The sequence below is a fragment of the Vespa mandarinia genome, chromosome 11 (genome assembly GCF_050613455.1).
Source record: "Vespa mandarinia isolate Hongniang chromosome 11, ASM5061345v1, whole genome shotgun sequence".
Lineage (NCBI taxonomy): Eukaryota > Metazoa > Arthropoda > Insecta > Hymenoptera > Vespidae > Vespa > Vespa mandarinia.
The window spans coordinates 2,200,258-2,219,530 of record NC_140820.1 but is presented as its reverse complement, the minus strand read 5'-3'; the positions used below and the strand labels follow the sequence as shown (position 1 = coordinate 2,219,530).

Below are 19,273 nucleotides of genomic sequence, written 5' to 3'. Positions count from 1 at the left end.
ATATATAGAAATATTAATTTGCCTGAACAACCATTATGCTTTATCACATTCACACAAGAAAGAAATGTATTATGTTAATATTAAATATAAAATAATATGAAATATTTCATATTAGTAATTAATTTTACAAAAATCTCGACAATTTAATTTTCATGTATATATTTTAAGAATACATATATGTAAAATTTAAGCATGGAATCAAATTTGCAGAATGTATGCACTCTTACTTATAAGAAAATAAAATATTAATTATATGTTTTATCGAAGTGCTTCATCAATCAACAGAATTGCAGTAAAAAACATATCATAATTAAATCGATTCAAACTATATTATATTGTATTTTGATTCATGATGTAATTGTATTTATCTTTTTACAAATAATTATGATGTCATGGCGTATATAAAATATGTTTTTTTTGCTACAAAATTATTAACTTAAATATATTAGAGCATGATGTTACAATCCATTTTTTATGATATGAATGAAATTATTAAGAGATGTATAGTTTAATTTTATAATAATATTATATATACAAGAGGTAATAACTTTAAAATTAATTGTAGGAACACAAACATTTCATTAATTATTAATATAATTTTCCAATGTTCCATAATAGTATGATGTTTGATTAGAGTGGCAACTATTTGTATTTTTTCTTAATCTGAAATATTCTTTTTTACGTGTTTATTAAAATTAAATATAGTCTATAACAGGTGCAATGATTCTATATATGATTGCAAAACAATGATTTTACAAATATTGGAGATACATATGTCAAGAAAATCTCATTTAACATGATCTTTGATCCCTAATATTAAATTTCAATTCATCGCTTAATATTAAGCAAATTTAAATGAATTATTCTATTCAATTTAAATAAAACTTTGGAATTTTAAGTTGATACAACTCAATTGAATATTGAATGAAAAACTGATACATTGATGTTAATCCACATTTACATAAGACTAAATAAGACATTAAAGCATTAAAATTAAAATATTGTAACATTAAAATGTGACCACATACTTCTTAAGAATTATTCTTTTACATTAACTTATATCATATCCAAACACATTTGTCATTTCGTTCATACGATTTTGAATATTAAAGCTAATAGTAAATAAAAATTTGATCACATATTTAAGATAATTTAGTTCAGAGACGTACAAAAGTTAGCTCATTAAGCCAATTGGCTTATATTATATATATTTTTTTTTCTTTTACCATAATTATATTTTCACAGCCATGATTCTACTGTGTTCGTCTAGAAATGATTGATTTTCATATATGTTTCTCATCTAAATTATTAGAAGAAGCATGCTTGAATGGAAACAAATAGTAGTAATGGGAGAGTTGTTTCTTTTCGAATTAAAAATTTGCACGTCTCCGTTTTAGTGTATATAATGTCACAAAACAAACATTTATATTTAGTACAAAACATACTAAAATGTGGAAGCAAATAAATTTGTAAAAACAACAGTCACACATTATTATATGCACCCAAATCAACATTTTACTAATAAAACCAAATAGGTTAATGATTTTCTATCAAATTTCTTTCTGTTTTTGTTTTTTCTTTTTTCCAGTATTTCTCTTAAATGCTGATGCTTCTAAAAAGATACATATATATATATATATTTATATATGTATAAATTAAGAATTAATATTACCAAGATATAAATGTAAAATAATCTTATAACATATTTTTTTTTCTTTTTTCAAGATATAAGAATATTACTTATATCACGGCATAATTAAAAAAAAAAAAAAATATGACATAGTGAAAACATTGTCTATACATTATAGTTAGAATGTACCTACAAATGTTTATACAAACTACCGTTTGTAACGCCCTTTTATTAATTGTAGTGCTTTCGCCATAAGGGGTGCTTTTGTTTTCTTTGTCATAGCCGCTTTAATGAAATATATGAAAATAAAAATAAAAAATTACAAAAACATTATTATCGGATCATCATTAACTATAATATAAAAATATTTTTAAATATAATTTACTTACAAGATGGTTTAACTCGATTCATTGGAGGTGGTGGTACAGATATATTAGTTGCTGCAGTAGGTCCACCGCCGATAATCAATTTTTTTTTCAAATCAGATGTAGACGTAGGAACCGAATTAGCTGTACCATATTTAGCTTGCTTTTTTAGAACATTTCTAGGAGGCTTAACAACATTATCAACATATGCAAGCTTAGTTGATCGTAATGGTACAGTTTTATCTATAGACTGCTTTATATTGGCTGTTAATGTCTTGAGTTTTGCCTCTCTCTCATCCAAACAACGCTAATTAAAAAAATAAAACGATTTAATTTTTATTATTATTATTATTATTATTATTATTATCTTATAAATAATATAATGAATTATTTTGTCTCATTGAAATATATAATAAATTATATAACTGTTCATACCATATACATCTCACGCCATGTTTCCATTTCTTCTCTTTGTTTATTTCTGAATTCCCGATTGCAATGAAATTGCCATAAAGAATCTGTATCATCTATTAGATAAGGATTATAATGTTCTAACATAAATAATTGATCCGGTGTAGCTCGTTCTAAGACCGGCTTTATTATGTCATATGGAACACCGCCAGTAAATTCAAGTGCTATATAAAAAAATTATACATATATAAATAAGTATTACATATATATATATATTAAGTATATATATATATATACTTACCATCAATATTTTCTATCAATACTCTTATGCAAATTTCATATAGAGAAGGTACACTTGTATAACCAGTTTTATTTCCAGAATATACTTTAGTCCTAAAAAAAACATATAAAATAAAACTTTTCTCTCTGTCAAATTTTGTTTACTTCGCATAATCGGATTTATTATTATATTACCTTTGGTTTTTAACATGAATAACATCAGTGAGAACCTTATCTTCTTCTTTACGATGTACAGGATTAATGTATGGCAGTGGTTTATAATTAGGACTTATTTCAGGTAATGTAGATGCCAGATTCACACTTAATGGCTCTAATTTTACATTTGGCGATAAAAGGGGCAATGGCTGCAAATAAAAATTTTTATAAGTATCAAAAACTTGCACATTAATCATGTTCTCTAAATTAATTTTATTGGAAGTTATTTTTATTAAGTGTAATCACTAAATATATTAATAAAATATTATATAATTACATTATATATTTTATTGAATATCAAAATAACTTACATGTAAACTGTCACTACTTGTAGCCTCGGTTTTCACAGAAGATTGCTTTTTGTTGTTTAATGTAGATGATATATTTGTTTCTAACTTAATAACTTTTGCATTATTTAAATTGGGAGAGTTATTATGACGTTTTCTTGATGATGGTGCAACCGTACACATTCCAAGAGCTTCTGCAAAACTTGCACCTGTCAAAAAAATACATAAAAAAATTTTTTAATATAAACATATTTATATATATATATATATATATATATATATATATATATATATTATTTAAAAACTAACCAGAGTTACAGTCAATTCCTTCATCCCCATTGATTTCTTGTTTGATTTCTTGTTTGATTTTAACTTTTTCCTTTGATTCCTTAGAACCAGATTTGGTTTCTTTTGCATCAGAACTATTTTTATTCTGATGCTTATGCTTTTTTTCATCGTTTTCTTTTCTTTTAGTTTTATCTTTATCTTTAGCATGATCTTTATTATTAGAACTATGATGACTTTTGGATGTAGAACTTTTACTAGAATGATGATTGTCCTTTGTTTTCTGTTTTTCTCTATTTTCGTCTAATTTCTTTTTATTTTTGTCATCATGTATTTTTTCTTCTTTACTAGAACTTTGCTTTCCTTTCTCACGGGATTTATTTTTTTCATTTTTAGATTCAATTTTGTTTAAAACATCCTGCTTCGATAGAACATCTGTTTTTTTATTTAACTCAGTTTCAAATTCACCAGTATTTTGTTTTTCTGCATTATAAGAACTAGTTCTATCTTCATCACTTTCATTTTCAGAATGTCTCCTTCGTTTACTTTTCTTTTTCCCACTGTTGGAACTATCTAATTTTCTTTTTTTGTTACATTCTTCATTATCATCTATAGTACTGTCTAATTTACTATTATGCGATAATTTATCAGTAGATTTTTTTAAATGCGTAGAACTGCTACTCTTTACATCATTGGAATTAAGTCGTTTTTCTTGTTTTGACTCATGCTTAGAACTATGACTTTTATCGTGTTTTTCTTTTTGTGAGTCATTTTTTAAACTTTTTGATGATTCCTTAGTTATATTAGATTCATTTTCGGAAGATTTTACTTTTGTTTCTGATTTACTAGAATGTTTCGAATTATGCTCTGATACGTCATTTTTTTCTGATTTTTGTTGATGTCTATGCTTTGAACTATCACTTTTGTGTCTAAAACATTTACATTATGTTACTTTATATATCTTAAATTTATGTTTTTTAATTTTATAATACCTATTCTCAATTTTAGTTTACATAAAAATATTTTAAATTATAAAAAAAATACCTTGATATTTTCACTGTGCTATCAGCTTTTTGTTTTTCCTTTAGTTTTGGAGATTCTGGACTATCATAACTTTCAGGAGCATCAGGAACACAAGCTTCGTCTTCGTCTTCACCATCACTAGTGTCCTCATTTGCAACCATAGCTTTCCACTTTGCTACTAAAGCTTTAGCAGCATCTCCTACACCACCTTCATATTTTCTTAAAGCATTAACAGTACGACCAACTCCTGTATCCTGAAGATGTTGTACTGTTACTGGTAACGTATATAGTCTTTGAATATAATGCAGCATCTATAATAAATGGTTATAGAAAAAAAAAATAGAAAAAGTTTATTGCTTTTTAATTATTTTATGTTTTCATACAAAACATGTGATAATGTTAATTTACATAAATTATTTTAACTAATAATGAACATCAATTTTTATGTTTCCTTGTTAGTTAATAAACAACAGTTTTAAGCTTTATTTGAAGTTGTACATAAATATATATATAATGAATTATTTATGTGCTGTGTCCGTGTCCATATCTGTGTGTGTGTTATAGCAAAAAACTATTGCTGATATAATGCAAGTAAAATGTAAATTATTATTACATTAGAAGTTTATATATAGGACTCACTTGATTTTTTGTTATACTGATCACTTAATTTAAATGTATACTCCTATAAATATGTATAAGAATAAATACACAATTATGGATTAGATATATTTTAACTTTATTAGAAACTCATTTAAAAATAATTTTATATGAATATATTGTTTTCAAAATGTAATGTTATCTTGATAAGAAACTATGACGTATTAAATTTATTCTCCTTTCAAATTTCATAGGTTATTTATTTTACGTTTTTTTTAAATTATTTATTTTTACATTGTAATTTTTTTTTGTCTTATTTATTACTGACAATAATAATAATAACAATAATAATTATTAACGCAAACCTTTTCTTCGTTATCGCAACATTTTTTAATATTTCGCTGACAATGCTGTATTTTCTCCACAACAGACATCGTTGTAACTGCCAGCTGCTAGCTGCTACCGATCGTCTATACAGGGTTACCACAAACATGCACTGATTTTTTACTATATTTCAAGATACAAAAATTACTATTTTATTTATCTTGCATTTATTACTTAAAATTATAATTTCATAAAACGCAACAAAAACGAACCAATTTTGTTGTATAACGAATTAGAATCTTCGAGAAACGTTCTTCATAATTCAACTAGAGTTCTACTTTAATCATAAATGTATATTATAGTAGATACAACGATAGCAGCTCCATCTATTATGGCTGCAAATATATTTCAAATCCTTACTTTGATTTTTGCAAAATCAATTTGAATATTAATGCAAATGTCAGTTTATATAATATTTTTATTATATTAATTAATTTAAATATTAAATATATTAATTATTGAAATAAATTTTAAATTACAACAATGCCTGTATTTCAAGAATCTTGCGCTGAAGTAAATAATAATTATTTTCCATTGAGGTTATCATTTGTATTAAACCTTTTAATTGATATGTATATCTTTTTTTATATTCAGCAAATCCAAGCACAAACTATTATTATAATACATCCTGGTTCTATGTATCTTCGTATGGGTCGTGCTTCTGATTTAAACCCTTGCACATTATTAAATGCTGTCGCTAGAAGACGATTATCAGGTGGAGTTGAATATAAGGATGGTTTTTTACCATTTGTTGTCCCTCGAGTAAGCTGCTTTTTTATTTTTTAATTCACGATTAGACAAGTTAATAAAAATTATCTTCACTTGTTTCTAGTAGACAAAGGAATTAACACAAGCAATGGAAGAATCACGTCTTCAAGTTTCTCATACATTGCAATCTTGTTTACAATCAGATGGTAGGAGAAGATATGCTACACCTCCACAACAAATAGCAGCTTTTAATCGTAGGTCTAATCCAGAAATACAGTCCCCATCCAAAGCAGAATGGATAAAAATGGATAAAGACATCATTGTGGGAGATGATATACTTTCTTTAAATCCAGAAGATAATTTCAATATACATTTTCCATATAAAAGAGGTGAACTCAATATTCATTCTGGTCCTGGTGGAAGTTTAAAAGCAGTTATGGCAGATTTAAAAACAATCTGGGAATACGTACTTACTGAAAAAATGGATATACCTCTGAGAGATTTAAAACATTATCGAGCAGTACTTGTAATACCGGATATTTACAACAGACATTATTTAAGAGAATTAACTACATTAATGCTTTGTGAAATTGGTTTTGGAGGCTGCTTTCTTTTACAAGTTCGTTATATAAAATAAGATGTAATATTTAAATTTGTAAAAAATAAAAATAATAATTATCTTTAAAGTAATTATTATTTTTACTAGGATCATGTAGCAGCTACATTTGGAGCAGGTTTAGGCTATGCATGCGTTGTAGATGTTGGTGATCAAAAAACATCTGTTTCTTGTGTTGAAGATGGAATTTCTCATAGAAACACACGTGTACGTATGGATTATGGTGGTGGAGATATAACTCTGACTTTTCTTTGGCTACTTCAAAAGTGTGCATTTCCATACAAGACTTGTGACCCAACAGATAAATTGGATGCGTTACTTTTAAATCAGTTAAAAAAAGATTTTTGCCATGTTGATTTAAATGTTTGTGGATCTCAAGAAAAAACATTTATTGTTAGGAAACCTAAAAAGCAAACGGAAAAGTATACGTTGCAAGTAATATATTATTTCTACATTGTATGTAACTTATTCATGAGTAATACCGAATAAATATATCAATATATACATATATTTACAGGTTGGAGACGAATGTTTAGTGGCACCTTTAAGTTTATTTCAGCCAGAATTGTTTAAAGTTACAGGCACGCATAATGTACATATTCAAAAACGATCTATGGGTGATCCAGAAGATCCGCATGATGAAAATTATTTGCGAGAAACTAGTGTAAAAATATATTAAAAAAACAAATTGTATATTTAATTATATTGAATATAATTATATTTATATAATTTTTTAGAGAAGGGGTATGAAAGAAAATTTAGAGCAAGCATTAGAGATGCAAGAAGAAGTGGTTGCACCAACTGCAGTAGGTGAAGAAGAAGTTGTTGTAGATGCTGTAGATTCTGCTCCAATTGCTTTATCGAATCGAGATTTAGATGCACCAAGAGATTTTGTGGTAGGCCCGCAACAACTTCTTGGCCTCGACCATGCTATATTACAAAGCATTGATCGTTGTCGTATGTGAAGTTTTTAAAAATTTAATTCGAATTTTAAAATAAATATACAAATTTTTTACACCATTTATAAATAAATATTTTCTTTCCAGCTACGGAAGATTTAAAAAGAAAAATGTATAGCTGCATTCTTGTTGTTGGATCTGGAATGAAATTTCAAGGAATTGGAATGTGGCTTCACAATCGTATATCACTTCAAATTCCTTATATGTACAGAGCTGGTAATATAAACAAATACTTTTTATAAAAGAGAAATATATTTTTTTATTTCATAAAAATATATTACAAATTATAATTACAATTAATAATCATAGAACAATTGGATATTATTACACAACCGAAAGAAATGGATCCAGGTATGACTGCGTGGAAGGGTGCTGCAATTTTAAGTTGTTTGGAGTCTGCACAAGAATTATGGATTGGTAGACAGGAATGGGAACGTATTGGAGTTAGAATATTACGAGAAAGAGCTCCTTTTATGTGGTAGATTAATGTTTGATCTGTAATTGTATTTAGATTTTTTTTTAACATAATATATTTATTCTGTTTTGTATTTATTTAACATTCGATATTTCTCTCGTAATATTAATTGTAAAAAAGAATAGTTCAGATTAAAATGTTATGTCATATTGTATAAAAAGTAATACATAAATGAATTAATTGTTTCATAGTAATTCTACCATTTTAATTTTATTTTTATCATTAGGATGATATGTAGCAATATCTGCTTCCACTAAAAATTTTACAGCATCTAATGTTTCTGGGATTACATCCACATAAATGTCATCACCGCCTTTTGTATATGCAGATACTAATGCCTAAACATAATATAATTTCATATTTTTATATAATAAAAATATTTTGAAAATAATAAATGTTACATTACTTACTGATAAAAAATTTGAAAATTTTTCATTTTCTGGAAATAGCATCTCTACTACGTTATGCTATAAAAAGAAAATAATAACAAATAAATAAATATGATTAATACATACATTTTTTTTAGAACAAATTCAACACAATAATAATTGTACTTACCAAATCTTCCTTTGTATCCCGAAATAATCTTTTAGTCATGCTAAGTTCATCATCATATGTTTTACTTTCTAATGTTTGTTCAGAAACTAAATACATTTCACGCATCTTATTAAAACCGTTCTTTTTATTTTCTAAACTATAACAATATATCATAGAATTATTATTATTATTATTATTATTATTATTATTATTATTATTATATATCTTGTTTTATATTTAATCAAATTTCTTACTAAACAATATCCTTTTCAATACTCTGGAGTTGTTGTTGCGTTTTTTCTAAAAGACTTTGAGCATTCAAAATTTCTTTTTCCAAATCATTTAATGTATCTATACGAATATCAATTGTTTTAGGAATGGGATAATCTTTTGGTGGTATTTTTGGAATGTGTTTCAATATATTATAAGCCATCTTATGTTGTTTCATTTTCACTTCTTCTGACGTGCATGATTCTTTAAAAACAGTAATTTTATTATTTGTTAACACATTTGCTATATCTTCAATTTCTTTTCGCATTTGTACTTGCAAATCTGTTAAATCTTCATGGGTATCTTTTAAAGTATATTCCATTTTTTTTACAATTTAATAAAATAAATTATACATTATTGAGAACAGAAAGAATATAATAAATTTCTAGAATATTTTATAAAATATTATAAAGAACACAGTCGATTCTCTATAATTTAATTCAAATGTCAATAAATATAAATAATAACAACATGAAAGTACGGCGCCACTGTCGCAATATCGTATTAAAATATTAGATAATTACTATATAGTAGTTACTCTCGTATTGAAGTACAGATGTCTCTCCCTCTCTCTTGTATTATAAAAAAAAGAGAAGAAAAATTACAATTCTAAATGTGATACATATATTGAATTTATATAACGAAAACTAATATATAAGAAGAATAAATAATGTTATATTTTATTCTACAATACTTGAATATCGTATAAGAATTTTAATATACCGTCAACGTAATATCAAAATTTTAATACATTTCTTTCATGTATTAGAAAAAAAAAAAAAAAAAATAGTATATATAATAAGTATTAAAGTAAACAACGTGTTCAAAAAATAGTGTAAAATATATGCTATAATAATATTTAACTATGACCGAAGACGTAAATAAATTGGGTGATTATTTCGAACGTTCATTTAAAAACACTACAAAATCGAATGTAAGAAAATTATATAAACGTCTTTCAATTGATTGTTCACCTATAAAATAATGTTTGTTAACAGGTTTTAGAATGTCGTGTTTGTGAAGAGGTTTTTACTGTGGATGGTATAAAGGTACCACGATTGTTACATTGTGGTCACACAGTATGTCATTCGTGTTTATTACGATTAAGGCCTTGCATGTTAAATCAACAATTTCTTCTCTGTCCATTCGATAGACAACCAACTGAAATAAATAAGACTGGTATTTTTAGTCTAAAGAAAAATTTTGCATTGATTGAACTTCTCGAAAAGTTGGAACAATCTAACAATGACAAAGCTTTTATATTGGAAAGAGAAAGGCTTCAATCCAATCAACCATGCGATGAAGACGAAAGTCATGTGGCTGTACTCTATTGTACAGTATGTACTACTCATTTATGCGAAAATTGTGATACCACTACTCATTCATCAAGGACACTTGGTAAACATAGACGTGTACCTTTGTCAGAAAAGCCACGTGAAAAACCTAAATGTCCAGTACATACAACACATGTAGCCAAATTTACCTGTACTCAACAAGGTTGTTACAATTCTTTGATGTGTTATTTGTGCAAAGATTATGGCAGACACAGCACACATAAGGTAAAATCCTTTTACATTATATAGATTTTTCTGTAATAATTTTCTATTTATACTTTTAATTGTAGCCAGCATTGGTAGAAGTGGAAGCTGAAAATATCAGGAAATCAGTAATAGCGGCACTACAGAAGATGACTCAGTTCATGGAAAGTATGAGAGATACAGCACAAAAAATAGGTATCTCATATACTTTTACCCTCTTTATTTAATTTAAACCAATAGAAAATATCTTGTTCCTTAATGCCCTCTTTATTAGAAACTGTCATACAAGAATTAGAAGGTTGGGCAATTGAAGATGCAAGACAAAGGGTACGTCAACATTTTGAAGAACTAAGAGCACTATTGGCAGAACAAGAAAAGGCAGCATTAACGTGTATAGATACAGAGACTCGTAGTAGATTATGTGCATTGAGGCAACAACAAAAAGATTTGACAATAACAAGATCACAGGTGGCTGGTGTTTGTATTCAGTGCGAAAGTATTTTAGATTCTGAAGATTGGAAATTACTGAGTAGCGCAGAAAAAGTTAAAGAAGTCTTAGATACTTTAGAAAAGCAACAGCAACATTATGCTCAGTTAGGACCTGATTTTCTTAAACCTGAATCTTCTATACCTATTATATTTAGCAGGGTTTGTAAAATATATACTTGTAAATGATTACATGATCTTACATTTTTCATACATTTCTATATATTACTTTTAGGATAATATATCATTTATTTTAATTTTCTTAACAGGACAATCGAGTACATATAGGTACGAAAATTGATATGAGGGCAGTAATCTTAGGTTTGGATGGTGCAGGAAAAACTAGTATACTTTCTGCGATGAGAGGCATAACTCTTTCAGGACCTCCAATTTCAACTATTGGATTTAATGTAGAGAGCCTGGAATATGAAAATCTTGTATTTACACTTTGGGATGTAGGTGGACAAAATAAATTCAGACCTTTATGGAAACATTATTATCATAAAACACAAGCTGTTATTTTTGTGGTCGATGCAAGCGATCGATCTCGTTTTGAAGAAGCTCAAAATGAATTATCTAAAATTGTAAACGAAAAAGAACTGAAAGATGCTTTGTTTCTAATATATGCTAACAAACAGGTAGAAAATTTAAACATATTTTTTTATAAATAAAATTTACACCATAATGAATAGTTTTCTTTATCATTTTTATTTGCTAATATTTTATTCTTAGGATTTACCAGAATGTGTAAGCGTAGAAGAATTGACAGATATTTTATGCTTACAAAAACTTTGTTGTGGAAGAGCTTGGCATATTCAAGGATCGTCTGTAATTACAAACATTGGTGGAGCTACACAAGGTCTTGATTGGTTAACACAACAACTTGGAGCACATGAGACATTATATACAATACCTATAACATCATGATCGGTATTTACTGTAATTTAATTGAATGCTATAATTCTGAAATAAGGTATATATACACAATTATTATCCGAAAATATTGTTCCATTTAAACTCTAGTTTAAACGATATTATTTGTAATCTCGAATAATGGTCGATAAAAAATAAAATGAAAACGTGATAATATATAAGTATATTTATTGTAATTTATGACATAAAATTTTCATGATACTATATAACAAACAATTTTTAAGAATAAATAGTCAAATCACATCTAGAAAAGTCTTATTTATTTGTTTTTTTATTACATGGTTATTGGTTGTTGCCTTTGATACATAATCATACCAAATATCATTCAGTCATGTTGCACACACCCAACACTCTTACTTTTTAATCGGAGCGAGTTTTATTATGCGTACACTGTACGTAAATGAAATAATATATATATATATATATATATATATATGTATGTATGTATATATATATATAATATAGCATCGTTAAATTACGTCTCAATTACTTTTAATGTATATAAAAACACTTGACAAACAAAAACGGAACAACTTAGCGTCTTTTATGGAGCTGTGTCGTTGAAGGACACAAGACAGATATACGAATTTCTATTTCACTGTTTTTAAGTACAGTGTACCTTAGGCAACACAGCACTGACTATTTGCACAAGATACGTAATACTTCACGATTTTATAGAGACCAAAGACTTTCTGATTTTAACGTCCACAAAAATCATCATCCTTTGATGTTCTAAGATGTAATGGGAAGTTTCATCTGATTAAGAATGAAGTATAAATTATCGCAGAGCACCCAATTTGTGTTGTATTATGCAAATTTCTTTTTAAGAATAATTTTGTGCCCGTGAGAGTTAGTGCATGTCGCAGCCACACAGCTCCTGGAATACAGTCTATGCTTGTGTCAACCAACACAAATATTTACAATTCATCGTGTTCCTGAAAAAGCAAAAGAAGTAAATTTAATTAATTTAAATAATAGAAACAATGATAATTGATGTAATAAAAATATTTTTTCAGTAACGAGGAATTCCACTATTTTATCTTTCAGGTAATCAGGAAAAAGTTTTTCACATCATATAATATATTCATAAAAAAAAAAAAAAAAAAAAAAAAAAAAAAAATTTATATCACATACCTCTACATCTGGAACGGTATTATCTTCTTCATCAGCATCTTCGTCTTCATCATCATCCTTACTATCGTCAGATTCTTTAGTTTCCTTCTCTCTCTGTTTCCTTTCTTCTTCATCCAGTGCTTCCTTCATTTTCTTTTCACCTTCCTGTAATATACAGATAAACATTTGTTAATTAGAAATACAAGAAATAAAAACTTACTTAATTAATGATGCATAATATAATCAGTAACGAGGAATTCCAATTATTTGTCTTTCATTTAAATCAGATCTATTACAGAGTCATCACAATTTTGTTTTTTTTAAATGAAATAATATAAATAGCATATTACTTACAATAGTAGGTTTCCAAACTTCTTCACCGAATCTACGAGCTGTTTCTGGATCATTTGTGATTAAAACATTATCGAAGATCGTACCAGATTTAACTTGCCAGAGATCAAATCCAATACTACATATTTCTTTTCTTGAGTATAACTCAGGATCAGGAATATATTCTGGATTATCGATTTCGGGATGAACCCAAGGTCCTTTGTAGTTTGGATTGTCAATTTGTTTTGGTTTCCATTCACCCTTATATTCAGGATTATCGATCATAGGAGCTTCCCATTCTCCATCCATTTCATCATCCCAATCTTTTGGCTTAGTAGCTTCCGGATCAGGAATATGTTCAGGTTTGTCCCAATCTTCAGGCTTAGTGTCAGAAGGATCAGGAATAGTGGGTTTATCATCCCAATCTTCAGGTTTACTTTGTGATGGATCCTTGATTTTCTTTGGCGGCAAGAAATCCCAATCGGCTTCTAATTCTCCAGCTTCTACTTCTTCATTATCGATTAAAACCTAATATAAAATATAATACATAAAATATGAATTATTTTATAAAATCCAAAAGATCTGTGTAAAATAATATTTTATATAATTAATAATGAATGTTGACCTTTGCTATTTAAATACAATAAGCAATTAATAACTTATGTATAATAATTAAGCAAGATAATCTTTTCTTTTCGAGATCCTATAGCACCCATCCTTTATTACATCTATCAAGGATTTGTGACTCTAGGCTCGTTATTTCTTTTAGATATAAAAATTACTAATAATTTTGGAATTATAATTACCTTGTAAGTATTATTGGGTTTAACAATTAAAGTGTACAAGTGTGTGTAAACATCATCTTTGCATCGGATATCTTTGTTGATTAACAAATTTTTGCCTTTGTAACTGAAGATAACATGAACTTTCTTGGTACCCGGTCCACAGATATCAGGTCCTATAAAAAAGTGGTTTAGACGATTATAAAGAATAAGAGAATAAATCTATGTATATATAATACTACAGTAAAAGCAAAACTGTATCTTTTTTTGGTAACTGGGATACCATTGTGATATACCAGTGCATAAGTAAGACTATTACTTTCCGAGTTCCTACAGCACTTGCCACTCACATATGATTTGACCAGTGACTCTTAGGCTCGGCTTTCGTGATTATTAATGAATTCTTACCAAACATAATCTCGTACGGTGTTTCTCCATGCATATTTTTTTGATCCAATTTGCAATCAAATACTTTGACGTATCCTCCTCCACAATCAATATTCTGTTCATGTTTAACAGTAAATTGAATAACAAGGTCTTCATCTTTATTACTAAATGGTGTAAATTTCCTGCTCAAAGCATAAAACCTAGCATCTTGCGAAGTTTGGATACCTATAAAAAAAATAATATTTGTATTTATTTATATTTACAATTTTAATAAAAAAAAAAGTATTAAATATGTGATATTAAAAGAATGCAATGAAATAATATTTGTGAAATATACCTTTATCATTTTCTGGATCATTCCAAAATTTGCCATGACTTAAGACAAATTTTCCAAACTCTTTTCCTGGATGTTCAGAATATACCCAATTCTTTTCCCACGAATCTGTCACATGCGAAATTAATAACATGATATAATAAAATATCATTGAAAAAAGTAATTGGAATTCATCAAAAATAGAAATGTACTTTCTAACATTGACATGATTTCTAAATATACTTTCAATTTTTTTTTTTAATTAACAAAATAATAACACACATATAATAGTAAGAATTTCGATAAGAGTTTACAATTAAAACATTATTAGAAATGTATATTGTTATTTAGATTTGACAATATGTTTACACATTTATTTATTTTTTTATTTTTTTTTTTTTTTTTTTTGAATACATTAGAAATTATTTATGTATAAAACAGTAAAAAAAATATCTTTAATTTAAGCCGTTCTAAAATATACGAAATCGATTTAATGATTCCAAATAAATGTGAATATATAATATGTGATTGTCTGCCACGAGGCAATTTTCTACAAAAGTGATATTCATCTTAATGATTTATATAGTCAATACAGACACGTATGCACGGATTATATAGAATATTAAAATACCTTATCAATCGTAGATCAGTCAGATCATTAATTATGTATAAGTACATACGTATGACGAGTTAAATGAACAAATTGTAAAGGGGAAAGTTCGAACGATTCTCTCGCGCCTATTAGGTGAAAGATTTTTTTTTAAATTCTCATCCATATATATATATATATATACATATATATATAGAGAGAGAGAGAGAAAGAAAGTGATAGACTGGAGTAGTCGACATAAGGCCGGTTATTTAAAGCATAAAAATCGTAAGTCAAATAGGAAAAGTTAGAAGGGTGTGGTTCTTATTAAGAAACGATGCAAATGGTGGGTGTTAAGTTTTTCCCAAGGTCCACTTAAGAAAGAAGATCGTTTGTGTGAAATGGAAATGAGTAACGAGAATATAGAGAGATAGGAGGCGTCGTTCTTCTTTTCTTTTTCTTTTTTCATTCTTTCTTTTTTTTCGACAACTGATTGTGTTCGTACGTTAAACTCACCATCGGTGAACTTTTCCTCGAAGTAGATATCCGCTGTGACGAAGGAAATCGTCAGGACGAAAAGAAAAGAGCAAAGGTGTCGCATTTTTAGACGCCGGAACGACGAGAGTCCGTTCGACGAAGACGTTTACTTCACAATGATCTACCCGATAATGTCTCTACGACGGATGTGGTTGGTAAGTTTAGCATCCGTTGGGATAGACAGATGGAGAGTGCTGATTGGCGGGAATGTCTCAACCAATTGGCTCCGACCACGCTCGAGCGATCGTAGTACCCCCACCGTAATCTACCAACAAACGAACTATAGTGCTGCCATTCTTCGTCTTTTATCTTTTGTCGATATAACAGAGTGAATTTCAAATTTCATTTATTTTTAATTATTTTAAATTTATAAATGATCGATTAATCACAAGATCATTTATTTTTTTACGATCGAATAATTAATTAATTAATTAATTAATTTTTTTTCTATTTTTAATTGTACAGAACAAATATAGTATTTAAATATAAACAGGAAGTACGTAGAGGTTCGTATCATAAAGAAAGTGTTGATTGGTTCTTTCGAAGGCAACCATTTTATTTCGAATTTAATTCAAACTTAGATTTTAACATTGAAATTTATATATAGTAAAATATGAATTTTAATTAAACGTTTACTACTAGGCTGTGATTGCTTAAAGATAAAAAAGTGAGATTAATAAATAAAGTAATTAAAATATTATTGCAAGTGTTGGTAAATAAATATCGTCATTTTAAATCATACATTAATTATTAATTGAAAAATAAATCACGATAAAATACACATATGCACTTAAATATTGTTAAACATTTCTTCTTTTCTTTTCTCTTTTTTTTTTTTTTTTTAAATGTATGCGATTAAAATGTTGTCATGTTAGAGCATAACGTTACCATAGTTACGTACTTGCAAAAGCATTATGGCGTCAGTGTTATTTCAATCGAGTAACCCTTCAAATAAAAAATTTTAATTTCTTAATTTCATTCACGCATTAAATCTCTAAGTGAAGTAGAAAAATGTTGCATTCTAAGGCAACTGCAGCGCTGATGCGTTTGAAAGAAATTGATAAAAAATATAAAATGAGAAAAGAGGAAATGTACATAATGAACTCGAGTACGGAAAGTGCATTAACAAGTCCATCGATGGAACATTCTATAAGAGACAAAAAAAAATTGAATAATCTTAAAATTCCTTTAAAATCTAAACTCGACGTGAGAATGCCAAAAGCACAAATAGAAGTGGAAGAGGTAGAAGAAGAATATATTTCACGTTCTACAACAAATGATAAAGTTTCTTCGATTATTGTGATTGACGTAGAAAAAAAATCGGTGAAAAACATAGATGAAGAATTTTCTAATAATACGTCATCTTCATTGATCGAAACCAATGAGAATATCTCAACGAGATCTAATGAAAATGTAGTCTCTAATATTGATAAAAATGAAAGTATTGAAATTGACGAAAATAAAGAAGAAATATCGGAAAAGGAAATTAAAATGGATAACGAAGATAAAGAGATTATCGTCGAAGTTTTACAAGTTGATAGGGAATATAGTACTTCGAAAATTTTATCAGAAATAGAAGAATTTGAGTCGTTGCCTGTTGAGCAAGCATTAAGCTATGTCAATGATACTTTCGAAGAAGCATCGAGTACGATATTATCAACGATGAAAACAAACGATGATCCGTTATCCACGAATGAGTCGTTTAATTCGGAAGATGAGGAAGAGAAAACTATAGATGAGAACATGAGATTTGGCGTGAAGAAAGTTGATATTATATCTAAAAAGGATTTTATACGTGAACAACAGGAAGCAGATAATTCAGGGTACGTGAATGATATAAACTTTTTTTTCCAAATGTTTACAAAATAATATTTTAAATATTCTTTTCAATATTTATTTTTATATTCACAAGTGAAAAACAGATTGTCGAGTTGGTACCACCGAAATTAATAGAAAACACTAGTGAATGTGAAATAGGTCTTAACAAAGAATTATCGAATTATGTTAAAACAATTGAAAGTATCGAAGGAGACGTAAGCGACATTACACCTGTTCAATTATTAAGATCGTCAAAACAGACAGAGATGTCTTCGCGAAGTCATAAAAAAAAATATAAACGTCGTCCATCAACAACGAAGGATAATAACAAAGATTCTTCTAAGAGTGATAAGATAGAATCTTTAGTAACATCGAAGAATAATCGTCGATCGCCAAACTTGACGTTAATGAATGATATTAAAAAAATAAACAATTCTCTAGATGACAAAACGATTCTTTTTGAAAATAACGAGCAACCAAATGCCGACGATAAAGCAAAAAAATTATCCGATAAAGATAAAGATTCTAATATTATAATGATATCTTCTAATAATGATCGTTTTCATCGGACGAATTATAATCTACGATCTGCGGTACGATAAAATTATAAAAATAATTTTCCACTTTGTTACAATATGTCTCCATATTGATTCATTATCGATCATGATGAACATTTAATATGTTATTATTTTTATAAATTATAACAGACTAAACGGAAAAAGAAAAGGACAAAATCACATAGATCCTCAAGAATCGATAAGACAACAGATTTTAACGAAAAGAAATACTCTAGATTCGATATCAAACAAATGTATCGTCTTCAAAAACAAATATCAAAACTTGTCGGTGAACTTCGGTTTTACGATAATTCTTCTTCTAAGAAATTAGATCCAGTTTTATTCAAACCTCTCGATTTTCCAAACATTATCAACTATATACGTCCTGGTAAAATGTTTTTTCAAAAACTATAATCTTTATGTAACATGTTCATGCTTCGTTTTATTTCATTTTTTTTTTTTTAATTTATAGATAGGAATTTTGAATTAACGAAAGAAGATCCTTACATCGGATTTGATGAAAAACTTGCTACGATAAGACAATGGCTCAAAGATCAATACATTTTCTATCAAGTTCGTAGTAATTTAGTACAGATAATTAACGAGAAATACGTTCCCATGAGTCTCGAAGATGCAAAGACGGTGAGATAATCGATCAATTTTCCAATTAATCTCAATATCGCCATGATAAATAATTTTGATATTCTAGGTAATACGTCAATTACAAAAAACAAAAGTCGAAGTGAGATAATGATTATTTACAAAATAATTATTTAGCTCAAGAAAAAGATCGAATGAATTTATAAATACAATTTACGTTTTCTTACCGAGCGAACTAATTTTTTTTA

The 19,273-nt window shown here is 27.5% G+C and overlaps 6 protein-coding genes across 13 annotated transcripts; 3 read left to right on the top strand and 3 right to left on the bottom strand.

Annotated features, from left to right (window-relative positions):
* Positions 1–324: 324 nt before the first annotated feature.
* EloA (transcription elongation factor elongin A) lies at positions 325–5,798 on the bottom strand. 5 transcript variants are annotated; one of them, XM_035865382.2, is made up of 11 exons: positions 5,690–5,798; positions 5,459–5,600; positions 4,518–4,807; positions 3,498–4,402; positions 3,213–3,397; positions 2,881–3,050; positions 2,708–2,799; positions 2,431–2,630; positions 2,020–2,302; positions 1,820–1,915; positions 325–1,612 (listed from the first exon to the last, which is right to left on the bottom strand). In XM_035865382.2, the coding sequence occupies exons 2-10, from the start codon at positions 5,525–5,527 to the stop codon at positions 1,839–1,841; spliced, it is 2,271 nt and encodes a 756-aa protein (XP_035721275.1). In that variant the 5' UTR covers positions 5,528–5,600; positions 5,690–5,798; the 3' UTR covers positions 325–1,612; positions 1,820–1,838. The 5 variants fall into 5 exon arrangements, with proteins under 5 accessions (XP_035721275.1, XP_035721274.1, XP_085516295.1 ...); XM_035865381.2 differs by having other exon boundaries at positions 371–1,612; positions 1,824–1,915; XM_085660169.1 differs by lacking the exon at positions 325–1,612 and having other exon boundaries at positions 1,703–1,915.
* Positions 5,632–8,374, top strand: Arp8 (Actin-related protein 8). 3 transcript variants are annotated; one of them, XM_035865384.2, is made up of 8 exons: positions 5,632–5,990; positions 6,072–6,239; positions 6,313–6,804; positions 6,892–7,236; positions 7,319–7,465; positions 7,539–7,758; positions 7,848–7,976; positions 8,070–8,374. In XM_035865384.2, exons 1-8 carry the CDS (start codon positions 5,961–5,963, stop codon positions 8,240–8,242), a joined length of 1,704 nt encoding a protein of 567 aa, XP_035721277.1. In that variant the 5' UTR covers positions 5,632–5,960; the 3' UTR covers positions 8,243–8,374. The 3 variants fall into 3 exon arrangements, with proteins under 3 accessions (XP_035721277.1, XP_035721278.1, XP_035721280.1); XM_035865385.2 differs by having other exon boundaries at positions 5,633–5,876; XM_035865387.2 differs by lacking the exon at positions 5,632–5,990 and having other exon boundaries at positions 6,099–6,239; positions 6,310–6,804.
* Positions 8,375–8,420: 46 nt separating this feature from the next.
* On the bottom strand, positions 8,421–9,520 carry LOC118441250 (uncharacterized). The gene is made up of 4 exons (XM_035865388.2): positions 9,027–9,520; positions 8,794–8,929; positions 8,646–8,702; positions 8,421–8,573 (listed from the first exon to the last, which is right to left on the bottom strand). Exons 1-4 carry the CDS (start codon positions 9,362–9,364, stop codon positions 8,421–8,423), a joined length of 684 nt encoding a protein of 227 aa, XP_035721281.1. The 5' UTR covers positions 9,365–9,520.
* Positions 9,521–9,689: 169 nt separating this feature from the next.
* On the top strand, positions 9,690–12,154 carry LOC118441173 (E3 ubiquitin-protein ligase TRIM23). 2 transcript variants are annotated; one of them, XM_035865217.2, is made up of 6 exons: positions 9,690–9,976; positions 10,041–10,601; positions 10,667–10,775; positions 10,855–11,228; positions 11,336–11,704; positions 11,799–12,154. In XM_035865217.2, the coding sequence occupies exons 1-6, from the start codon at positions 9,908–9,910 to the stop codon at positions 11,991–11,993; spliced, it is 1,677 nt and encodes a 558-aa protein (XP_035721110.1). In that variant the 5' UTR covers positions 9,690–9,907; the 3' UTR covers positions 11,994–12,154. The 2 variants fall into 2 exon arrangements, with proteins under 2 accessions (XP_035721110.1, XP_035721112.1); XM_035865219.2 differs by having other exon boundaries at positions 9,693–9,932.
* On the bottom strand, positions 12,148–16,204 carry Calr (calreticulin). Its single transcript, XM_035865220.2, has 7 exons — positions 16,030–16,204; positions 14,949–15,053; positions 14,633–14,836; positions 14,249–14,400; positions 13,467–13,970; positions 13,134–13,277; positions 12,148–12,934 (listed from the first exon to the last, which is right to left on the bottom strand). Exons 1-7 carry the CDS (start codon positions 16,112–16,114, stop codon positions 12,917–12,919), a joined length of 1,212 nt encoding a protein of 403 aa, XP_035721113.1. The 5' UTR covers positions 16,115–16,204; the 3' UTR covers positions 12,148–12,916.
* Positions 16,205–16,910: 706 nt separating this feature from the next.
* Positions 16,911–19,268, top strand: LOC118441172 (uncharacterized). The gene is made up of 5 exons (XM_085660166.1): positions 16,911–17,873; positions 17,963–18,461; positions 18,576–18,813; positions 18,898–19,067; positions 19,135–19,268. Exons 1-5 carry the CDS (start codon positions 17,062–17,064, stop codon positions 19,174–19,176), a joined length of 1,761 nt encoding a protein of 586 aa, XP_085516292.1. The 5' UTR covers positions 16,911–17,061; the 3' UTR covers positions 19,177–19,268.
* Positions 19,269–19,273: the final 5 nt, after the last annotated feature.

What these genes read in the sequence shown, in the direction of transcription:
- EloA (XM_035865382.2), bottom strand. Translation starts at nt 5,527, where the DNA reads ATGTCTGTTGTGGAGAAAATACAGCATTGTCAGCGAAATATTAAAAAA. An exon ending in GTTGCGATAACGAAGAAAAG is followed by an intron (nt 4,808 to 5,458) that starts GTTTGCGTTAAT and finishes CATTTATTATAG; the next exon opens with ATGCTGCATTATATTCAAAG. An exon ending in CAAGTAGTGACAGTTTACAT is followed by an intron (nt 3,051 to 3,212) that starts GTAAGTTATTTT and finishes TTTTATTTGCAG; the next exon opens with CCATTGCCCCTTTTATCGCC.
- Arp8 (XM_035865384.2), top strand. Translation starts at nt 5,961, where the DNA reads ATGCCTGTATTTCAAGAATCTTGCGCTGAA. An exon ending in CGGAAAAGTATACGTTGCAA is followed by an intron (nt 7,237 to 7,318) that starts GTAATATATTAT and finishes ATATATTTACAG; the next exon opens with GTTGGAGACGAATGTTTAGT. An exon ending in TCCTTATATGTACAGAGCTG is followed by an intron (nt 7,977 to 8,069) that starts GTAATATAAACA and finishes TAATAATCATAG; the next exon opens with AACAATTGGATATTATTACA.
- LOC118441250 (XM_035865388.2), bottom strand. Translation starts at nt 9,364, where the DNA reads ATGGAATATACTTTAAAAGATACCCATGAAGATTTAACAGATTTGCAA. An exon ending in ATTGAAAAGGATATTGTTTA is followed by an intron (nt 8,930 to 9,026) that starts GTAAGAAATTTG and finishes ATATTGTTATAG; the next exon opens with TTTAGAAAATAAAAAGAACG. An exon ending in GGGATACAAAGGAAGATTTG is followed by an intron (nt 8,703 to 8,793) that starts GTAAGTACAATT and finishes TTCTTTTTATAG; the next exon opens with CATAACGTAGTAGAGATGCT.
- LOC118441173 (XM_035865217.2), top strand. Translation starts at nt 9,908, where the DNA reads ATGACCGAAGACGTAAATAAATTGGGTGATTATTTCGAACGTTCATTT. An exon ending in AGATACAGCACAAAAAATAG is followed by an intron (nt 10,776 to 10,854) that starts GTATCTCATATA and finishes CCTCTTTATTAG; the next exon opens with AAACTGTCATACAAGAATTA. An exon ending in TACCTATTATATTTAGCAGG is followed by an intron (nt 11,229 to 11,335) that starts GTTTGTAAAATA and finishes TTTTCTTAACAG; the next exon opens with GACAATCGAGTACATATAGG.
- Calr (XM_035865220.2), bottom strand. Translation starts at nt 16,114, where the DNA reads ATGCGACACCTTTGCTCTTTTCTTTTCGTCCTGACGATTTCCTTCGTC. An exon ending in TGATCCAGAAAATGATAAAG is followed by an intron (nt 14,837 to 14,948) that starts GTATATTTCACA and finishes TTTTTTTTATAG; the next exon opens with GTATCCAAACTTCGCAAGAT. An exon ending in AACCCAATAATACTTACAAG is followed by an intron (nt 13,971 to 14,248) that starts GTAATTATAATT and finishes ATTTTATATTAG; the next exon opens with GTTTTAATCGATAATGAAGA.
- LOC118441172 (XM_085660166.1), top strand. Translation starts at nt 17,062, where the DNA reads ATGTTGCATTCTAAGGCAACTGCAGCGCTGATGCGTTTGAAAGAAATT. An exon ending in ATTATAATCTACGATCTGCG is followed by an intron (nt 18,462 to 18,575) that starts GTACGATAAAAT and finishes AAATTATAACAG; the next exon opens with ACTAAACGGAAAAAGAAAAG. An exon ending in TATCAACTATATACGTCCTG is followed by an intron (nt 18,814 to 18,897) that starts GTAAAATGTTTT and finishes TTTAATTTATAG; the next exon opens with ATAGGAATTTTGAATTAACG.